At 47.4% G+C, this 9,611-nt stretch overlaps 1 protein-coding gene across 1 annotated transcript; it reads right to left on the reverse strand.

The window, feature by feature from the left end:
• Nucleotides 1-946: 946 nt before the first annotated feature.
• Myoz1 (myozenin 1) lies at nt 947-9,000 on the reverse strand. The gene is made up of 6 exons (XM_052190562.1): nt 8,911-9,000; nt 7,723-7,813; nt 5,849-6,024; nt 3,091-3,331; nt 2,534-2,699; nt 947-1,446 (listed from the first exon to the last, which is right to left on the reverse strand). Exons 2-6 carry the CDS (start codon nt 7,793-7,795, stop codon nt 1,215-1,217), a joined length of 888 nt encoding a protein of 295 aa, XP_052046522.1. The 5' UTR covers nt 7,796-7,813; nt 8,911-9,000; the 3' UTR covers nt 947-1,214.
• Between the last annotated feature and the right edge of the window lie 611 nt (nt 9,001-9,611).

Here is a 9,611-nt window from a genome sequence, read left to right on the forward strand (position 1 = left end):
ACTATAGTGGGTAGCTCCGGCTTCTTTCTCCATTCTGTCTGGTCTCCTGTTTAATCTTTTTCTGTCTGTGATTGCTCTGCCCACATGTGTGTCTCTGCACCTCGCTGGTGCAGGGTGCCTATGGAAGCACAGGTGGTCGTGAACCACAATGTGGGTGCTTAGAACTAACTAAACTCCAGTCTTCTGTAAGCGCAACAAGTGCTTTAACTTCTGAGCCATCTCTTCAGCCCCATATAAGCCTTTATATTCCCAAGCTTACTCTGGTTTCTGGTAACTTTAGATTTACTTATTTTTATCTTATGTGTATGAGTGTTTTGTCTGCATGCACGTGTGTGTATTACACTCGTGTTTGATGCCCTAGGAAGCCAGAAAATGGTAATATATTCCCTGGAACTGGGACTATAACTGGTGAGAAGCAGCCCATTACGGCTGCTGGCATCCAAACTCTGGTTCTATTGAACATCAATCAGTAAGTACTTAAACGGCCTGAGCTGTCTCTTCAGCTCTTCAGTAACTTTCAACATAATGTTGCTTCGTGAAAATCAAAAGAATCTTCACTTCCTTAACACCCATTTTTCCTTTCTTGGGTGTTTCCCAGCTTCTAACTAGCTACACAAAAATAACATTAGTATTAAGTGTTACCAACCTTTATTTCCTAATCAGTGCACAGTAGCTTCTTAGCTTTATACACTCATGGGCCAGCATATGTATGGGTTTACACACAAGACTTTATCTCATGTAATACTAGATGATAGTCTTTGTTTACATCTGATGAATTTGTTTTGTGGGTATTGATGCAGGTGTGGGTGTGTAAGCAACCAAAGCTCATGTATGGTCCTAAAGTCTGAACAAAGAGCTGCGTTTAGTCTTTCGCTTTAATTAGCCTTGTTGCATCATCAGCCTCAGATTTCATCTGCCTTCAATTACCAGAGGAAGAAAGGGTTCATTTCCTTGAAGTTTATTGACCATTACCGGTGGCAGAGAAAATTCCTTAAAAGAGCAGATTCCACACGGAACAGCAGGATGGGAGCTCTGAGCTGGTGAGGAGGGAAGCTTCAGAGTGGGAACTTGAAGGGTGGAAAGGCAGTGGCTCCCACCCTTTACCCTCCATTGCCACAAGGATACTGGAGTAACAGTTGGGGCATCCTGTCCAGCATCCCCTCTCAAATTGGAACCAGAGAAGGGAAATGATGCACATGACAGGGGGAGACACTTCACAGCTCCTCTGTCTCTCCATCCAAGGGGATACCAATATCCACATTGTAGTCTACATGCTCCCCGGAGCTTAACCAGGGAATAGGGGTTCGATTGAATGAAGGCCTGTTGGAGAGGTTTTGGTTGTAGAGGACCAGGGGTTCACTCAGCAGAGGCCCCAGGTCAAACTTGGGCATCTGGAAGGTCATGCGTTTGGAGGCCTTCTCATATCCACCGTAGGGCATTGCTGTCCTGGGGAGGGGGAGGGACATGTTACATAATTAAGAATCAGAATAAAAGAGAAAGTACTCTTTTCAATGAGCTGTCACCCTGTTTTAAGGGAGGAGTGTATAAATCATAGACATTGCTTCTGTGCTTCCAGTTCTCCTTCTCCCTTCACACCCACTTACCTGGCTTGCTCGTCTCTCCAAAGTTAGTGATGAGAGATGTCTACTAGACTGCATGGTCTCATGGACAGGTGTGACACACACCAGCATTTTGGCCCCAAATACTATAGAGCCAAGAGTATGAAACCATGCTAAATTACAGTGGATATTGTACTTTACAACTCCAACTCTACCCTCTTCTCAAATGCATTGTGACTGGAGGACTTCACCACCAAATGCAAAAGCACTTCTGTAGACCTTCCTCAACCTGCTCGTACACAGATCTCCTATCCATGGTCTACAATGCCCAATTCTAAAACAACAGGAACTTGGAGCAGGGTATAAAGAAATAGCTGGATGGTGGTGGCGCACACCTTTGATCCCAGCACTTGGGAGGCAGAGGCAGGTGGATTTCTGAGTTCAAGGCCAGCCTGGTCTACAGAGTGAGTTCCAGGACAGCCAGGGATACACAGAGAAACCCTGTCTCAGAAAGAAAGAAAGAAAAAAAGAAAGAAAGAAAGAAAGAAAGAAAGAAAGAAAGAAAGAAAGAAAGAAAGAAAGAAAGAAAGAAAAGAAAGAAGGAGAAAAGAAAAGAAACGAAAGAATTATTCTATGGGGAGAGTAATGGCATCCTCACCATGAATGTGAGGGAGCCAGGAAATGCCTCCAACCATAAAGTGTAGAATCCCCATTTTACCTTCAAAAGAACCCACGCTGGAAAAAAAAAAAATCAGTGCCTAACCGCTGATCAGTGAAGTAATAGAGATCTTGCATCCCAGCAAATCTCTCCTTCACCACGCTACTGTGAGAGGCAAGAGATCCTCCGCGAGGGCCCCATATTCCTGCTGTTTACACCTTCACCCCCTCCTGAAACATTTGAACTAAAACCACATACTAAGTAAAGCACAGTATCACACAGGGGAGTACTTCTGGCTCTGTCCCCATTATCCTACCTGTTGAAGGACTTATATTTGGGGAGTTCAGCTTTGGCCCCATATGCCAGTAGATCAATGCCAAGTTCCACTTTTTGCTGCGGGTCAACCCCCATGGCCCGGTCCCATGGGGAAATATAAGTCTTGAACACAGTGATATGTTTTCCGTCTCCACCTGCCTGGTCACCTGGTAGCCATGAAAGAGAAATGGAAAACAAACAATGGCAGCTGTTATTAATAGTCAATGAAAGCTAATTCCATATCCTTCCACTAGGGAAGTTGCTGTGTCTAGGTCCAGAGATGTAATATACTGGGAATTGTGTATGGTTTGCAACATAATGGTAGTCTGGGGTGAGATTTGTAACTGAATCTGAGAAACCACCGTGTGGGGGTGGTGCAGGGGGTGGGGTGAACTAAATGTCAAGGCTGTGGGTGGTGTAAACACATTGCTGTATTCTGAATACCTCCTGAGCCTAAGACACCTCCTTCTCCCTCTCTCCACATAGAAACTAGGCCTCATTCCTAGGGACATGTCTGCTGTGGGGATTGGACACATTACTTATGGTGACAATACTTGCCTGATCCGGGCTCTCCAACTCCTACAGTGCCAGGAGCTCCGCTGCCGCCAGCCTGGCCCTCAGGACCAGCTGAACCCCCAGCTCCAAACCCAGATCCCTGCTGATGGTGGTCAGAGCCGTACTGTCCAGCAGAGCCACTGCCCCCAGCCTGGCCTCCGCTGCTGCCCTTGCCATAGGAGAAGCCCTGACCAGCTGTCCCCAGCTGTCCTCCCACTGTGGGAAGAAACTTCTGGAAGTGATCCTGAAAAGAGAGCACAGAGCAGAAGAAGATTAGCAATGGGTGTGGGAAAGGTGCAGAGACAGGGGCATGGACACGAGGGTGACAGCCAGGGGACGCTGAGGAATCCCCGCCAGTGAATGCATAGGAAGGGCGTCAGCCTGAAGGAACCACTTTCTGAGAGAGGTATAATTCCCTGATTATACCTCAGGGTAAGGCAGCTCATTTTCCACTCCCTATCCTATCTTGGCAAGGCAATGCAAGCCAAGACGTCTCCTCAACAAGAAACTGCAAGGGTCAGTTTCCAGGAAAAATGCAACTTTCATTTGAAAGAAAAACAAAAACAAAAACAAAAAAATCAAAAATCAAAACAAAAACCCACCTCTGTCCCTCCCCCTCTCAGTTTGCCCTGCAGGGAGGGAGACCTCTCTTCCCCTGCTCAGGCCTCTCTTCCTCGGCATGGACCATCAGGCCTAAGCTTTCTTACAGTGAAACTGTAGCAGGTGAAGCGGGGGAGGAGGCCAAAAGGGCAACACCGGGTTGGGCTCCAAAGCCTAAAAATAGCCCCACCAACTCCTTGAGGAGGCCCTCCTGGCCACCTTACCCTGTGTCCCCCACGCTCCACCCAGTGTAACCAGACCCGGCCCAGAGGAGGGCTTTTGGCCTCCTAAAGTTAGCTATGACCCACTCAGCACTTTTACTCTGATCCCGCAGAAGGGCTCGGGACAGACACTCCTACTTGGCCACACCCTGGGGGCATCTATTTCCCCTGCCCCCAAACCCCCTGAGAAGCTGGAGGAGGAAGAAAGGAGATGGAGCCAGCCCCCTCTCCGCTGTGGTAACATCCTGTACCTGGCCTCTCTCCAATCCCTACTTTTCCTTTCTTGGAGAAGCCTGACTAGAAGATGTGTGACCTTAAAAAAAGAAGATTTTAGTTCCCCTGTCAGGCATCTTTCAAAATGAAGAGGGCTATAAAACCTCAGTAAACTCCTAACATCCGAAATTTACCAAATAAAATTATAATCACTCAAATTTAATGTTCAGGAATATAACATTTTTAGTATAAAATATGCCTTAAATATTTAATGAGACGTGTTTACATTAAGAAAGTACTTGTAGCTGGGCAGTGGTAGCACACACCTTTAGTCCCAGCACTTGGGAGGCAGTGGCAGGTGGATTTCTGAGTTGGAGGCCAGCCTGGTCTACAAAGTGAGTTCCAGGACAGCCAGGGCTACACAGAGAAACCCTGTCTTGAAAAGCAAAGCAAAACAAAACAAAACAAAACAAACAAAAAAAGAAAGTATTTTTAGGTGCACATACCTTTAATCCCAGCTCTCAAAAGGAAGAGGCAGGTGAATCTATGTGAGTTTGAAGCCAGCCTGATCTACAAAGAGAGTTCCAGGACAAGCCACAGAGAAATCCTGTCTCCAAACACCAAAACTCAAAATCAAAAAAAAAAAAAATGTTGTGTATTTAAATTAAAAATATAACAAGCACATTTTTTTTTCTTTTTTTCTTTCTTTCTTTCTTTCTTTTTTTTTTTTGGGGGGGGGGGTGGTTTCCGAGACAGGGTTTCTCTGTGTAGCCCTGGCTGTCCTAAAACTTACTCTGTAGACCAGGCTGGCCTCAAACTCAGAAATCCACCTGCCTCTGCCTCCCAAGTGCTGGGATTACAGGCATGTGCCACCATGCCCGGCTAACAAGCACATTTTTAACCCTGGAAATCAGGAGGCAGAGGCAGGCAGAGCTCCGTGAGTTTAAAATCAGCCTGGTCTATAGTTCCAGGATAACCAGATTTACACGGTAAGATTCTGAGAACAACAACAAGAACAACAACAAAACCCTAATTTTTATTATTCAAATCTTATATATATTTTTTAAATCCAGAAAGTTACATTATAGGCAACATATTTAACAACTATTTGTTGTAAAAACTTTTCTCCAACTCACAAGCAATCCTCCTTCCTCAGCCTTCTCAGAGACCCGGCTCATTGTATAAATCTGGAGGTCAAATCTAAGCGGGTACTGTCTTTGGACTTTTGCTTGCTTACCATTTGATTTTGGGGGATGGGGGGCCATGCATTCTAAGGACCTGCTCTGCCACTCAGCTATTCAGCCAGCCCCAAGATTCCATAGGTCTTAATTCTTGTTTTATGTCTCCAATAATACAAAGAGCACATTTTAGTAGAAAGTTACTAATTGTGTATCTTAGTGTCAAAACACAGGGCTGGGTGTCCTGTGTTTTATCTGGTGACCCTATTATAACTCTTGGCCACACCAGGAAGGAATTTTCTCCCTGTGGGTGTGGTCCTCATGCCCACACTGGCTCTAGGGTGAGAACTAAGCTTCAGAAAATGGATGTAACCTACCCTAGAGTCGTTGGGAATGCAGTAGATGTAGGGGCTCGCTCAATGAGCTTCTCATCTCTCACAAAGAGGAGGTCGAAGAGGAGGTCGGTGGTATTTGGGGAATTTGGGGGCTCCTGAGACCCTGTCAGGAACGACACTGGGCTTTGAGAGAGTGGTTGACATCCATACTCACCATTGAGCTGTCAGAGAAAACATCGGGGTGGTTCTCATAGATAAATTTCTCCACCCGCATCTGCCGTAGCTTGAACATCTTAGAGCCTCGGTTGGTAAGGAGCGACAGTTCCTCCAGCATCACGTCCCTTGGGACGCTGATCTTCTTACCCAGGTTCAGGCCCGAGCTCTCCCGCCCTAATCCAGGAGGCAGAGCAGACGCAACAGAAAGAGGAAAATGAGGGCTTTCTGGACGGGGAAGGGAAACACTCCCCACAGCTGAGTGTACTCCAAAAGAGACCATTTAGGGGGCACATGCTGACCAGGGCTGTCTTGTTTACAAGAAGCTATTGTTTGTCTTGTGTGTCATTTTAAAGATTTTTTCAAAGATCTATTTATGTTTTATACGTATGAGTGTTTTGCTTGCATGTATGTGTGTGCACCAAGTATGTGCCTGGTGCCCACAGAAGTGAGAAGAGCGCCCAGATCCCCTGGAACTAGAGTTATTGATAGTTGTGAGCTACCGTGTGGGTGCTGGGAACTGAACCTGGGTCATCTGCAAGAGCTGCAAGTGCTCTTAACCACTGAGTCCTCTCACCATCTCTTCTGTGTGTGTGAGTGTGTGTATGTGTGTGTGTGTGAGTGTGTGTGTATGTGTGTATATGTGTGTGTATGTGTGTGTATGTGTGTGTATGTGTGTATATGTGTGTGTGTCTGTGTGTATGTATGTGTGTATGTGTGTCTGTATGTGTATGTGTGTATGTGTGTGTCTGTGTGTGTGTCTGTGTGTGTATGCGTGTGTATGTGTATGTCTGCGTGTGTGTATGTGTGTGTGAATGTGTGTGTGAATGTGTGTGTATGTGTGTGTATGTGTGTGTATATGTGTGTGAGTGTATGTGTGTGTATGTGTGTGTATGTGTGTGTGTATGTGTCTGTGTGTGTGTGTGTGTGTGTGTATGTGTGTGTGTGTTTGAGACAAGGTCTCACTATGTAGCACTGACTGACCTAGAATTCACTATTAGACTAATCTGGCCCCTACCCACTGCCCCCTTCCCCCTTCTCTTTGCCCCTCCTCCCTACCCTCTCCTCCCACCCCCTGCCCCTGCCCCAACCTCCTGAGTGCTAGGATTAAAGGTATGCACCACCATACACAGCCCATGAGAAGTGTTTTTGTTTTGATTTCCCTAGCTTGGAGTTACAGAGAACGAACGCAAGGGAACAAAGGGAACAATATATAGGGTTGGAATACTTGAGTAGAGAGGTAACTGGGCCAAGGGGCATGGGCGTGGAGTGAAGGAGCACAATATAAGAGAATACCACAGACAGTGGCCAAAGGAGAAATTCCACCCCGGGCGGGCAGGCGGGCAAGCTGATAGGCTGAGCCCATGTGCAGCTGCCCATTCTAAACACAGATCCTTGTCTTCTTTCCTTTCTTTTCCCTTCAGTGAACTCTGACTCCTAAGGTATCAGGAGAACTTCACACTTGGTAACTTGTGCACATCCCCAGGGAGTATGGCTGTGCAGTTTCCTATTTTAAATACTTACACAAGTTCCCTAGCACTTAGAAAGAAATAAGGAAGTTAACCATCTGGTGAGACCTGGCTGACTATGGGTCCTGCTAAGATGTCCAGTATCTTAGCAGGGTGTTGTCTCAGGGTAATCAGTGGGAAGGATAGGAGGATGCTGAGTGAATGCTGAGTTCTTCCTGCCTCTTCCTCCTGGCCCTTCCTGCCTCTCCCATCACCCCATCTCCCACACCCTCCCCTCCACAGCTGCAATTCCTCCTGTCTTTTTTCACTCTGACTTATATCCTGTCTTACGTCATTTCTGAGACTCTTGCGTCAGGGATGCTCTTAACAGTCCTACATTAGGGATCTACAAGCACGCACACCCTACCTCCGGTGAGCTCCATAATCAGTTTGCTTGACTTCCTCCTCTTGTTAGGAGCGGGGGTTCCTGAGAGCGGCATGGTGGAGGTTGATCTGACCTGAAAGGAGAGAGAATGGGAAGAAGAGTGTGTGCACTGCAGCCATACTACTTAACTTGGGGCTAAGGACAAAATTTCTTCAGATATTTTTCCGTGTGCATGTTTGCATGCATGTGTGCACGTGTGCATATGTTTTCACAGAAATTAGTATCCCCCAAGTGTAAACTGTCACAGTCCTCTGTTTTCTCTGGAAGCAGGACAGGAGGCAGAACTGTACTCCTGTCCTTACCGCTTTCCAACCTGCTGAGTCCACTTTCCATAGCTCCTGTGTGGGCATCAGAAACACAGCTAGGGCCGAGGCAGGTTTCAAAGGCAACAGTGGCAGAGCACTGCACTCAGGCTTTTGGGGCCTGACATGATTAAAGTCCTTATTTGTATTGGGATATCAGACAGTCTGCAATCAGATATCAGGCTCCAGACTCTGGTCTCCCCCTTAGACTTCCTTCCCTCAAGGTCTAAGTGGGTAAAGAAATGTTCTGCTAGTGTTGAGGAGATTGAGCCAAAACCTTCTCCATAGGAAGGAGAGGTTGTTGTTCTTCCAGGAGGCCAACTGGACCGTGGCCCGAGAGGTCATGGGTGTGTTCCTTGCTCCTTCAGGCGCTCCTACCCCAAGCTGCAGAGCTGGGGCGGAGAGTGAGCTAAGGGCATTTGAGCCGTGACAGATGTCAGTTCAGCAATATCATGCATGGGAGTGGAGAACTGTGTGTGTGGTGGGGGGCGGGAGGGACAGAAACACAGGAATAAGATCTGGCTATGGATGGGGACAAAAAAGGAAAAGATACACTCTCCTCCGTGCTCTTCCTATCAGCCCCACTGTTTTCTGTGGCGTCCTGTCTCACAACTACAACTACACTCTACCAACTTAGTGGCATCTCAAAGCACCCCTTCCCATCCATCAGGTACCTCCCCACACATCTTAATTCCTCCCAACTCCTTAAGTGCTTTCTTTCCATCTCTGTATCTTCCAACTGGACCATTGGCAGCTGAGCAGAGATGAGAGGAGAGGCCACTCCCCGAGGATGAAGAGTCACAATTGCAAACAAGGAGGTCAGCAGAGTGGGCTCCAGCCCCTTCCTAAGGTCGAACCATAGACTTACCAGCCGCTCAGTGGTGGTCAACTCTTCCTGGGGTCCAGCAGCTTTGGAGGACTGAGCTACTGTGACTGGAGAACCTGAGCCGGGAAAGTGCAGGGGCAGCACCGGCAGTGGGGGAGGGAGCGAGCGAGGGAGGGAGGGAGGGAGGTTATTAATAGAGCTGATGAGCACAAGCAGCTCGAATGGCACAGGGGGTACTGAGACCCTGGAACCGAGATCCTGCCCTCCTTGCCTGAGGTTCAGGAGGAGGGAAGGCTGACAACACTTCCCCACCAGAGTGTCTGAGCCCGGGATCAGCGGGCTGGAGGGGTATGCCTCCTCTTTGCCTTGAGATCCAAAGAAGCATTTCAGGAGGCAATTGAAGGCAGAGGCAGAGAGGGAGCAGACAACTAGTGGTGGGTAAGACTTAGGAGTAGGTATAGGGAAAAAAAAAAAAAAAAAAAAAAAAAAAACGAAACCGAAAACATGATCTGGGGGGCACTCAGGGCCATTCCAGGCCAGGGATGGAGGGGACCCATGAGTATATTTGGGGGTGGGAGGGATTAAGGCCCTAAATTGAAGATAGGATGGAGATTTTCTCAGAGGCATTGCTTCTAACTTCACGAATAGGTTGGCTTTCTGTCTGTGAGGGTTTGATCTTGGCGTGAGGAACCAACTAAGTCAACCCACTGCAGATGTTGTGATAGAGGTCTTCCAGGCTCTCA

Source organism: Apodemus sylvaticus, chromosome 8, assembly GCF_947179515.1.
Source record: "Apodemus sylvaticus chromosome 8, mApoSyl1.1, whole genome shotgun sequence".
Lineage (NCBI taxonomy): Eukaryota > Metazoa > Chordata > Mammalia > Rodentia > Muridae > Apodemus > Apodemus sylvaticus.

Bases quoted from the DNA above. Each gene is read 5' to 3' on its own strand.
- Myoz1 (XM_052190562.1), bottom strand. From the start codon at position 7,795: ATGCCGCTCTCAGGAACCCCCGCTCCTAACAAGAGGAGGAAGTCAAGC. The intron at 3,332-5,848 runs GTGAGTATGGAT...CTCTCTTTTCAG, and splicing joins TTTTCTCTGACAGCTCAATG to GATCACTTCCAGAAGTTTCT. The intron at 1,447-2,533 runs GTAGGATAATGG...CCCCCTCCCCAG, and splicing joins AAATATAAGTCCTTCAACAG to GACAGCAATGCCCTACGGTG.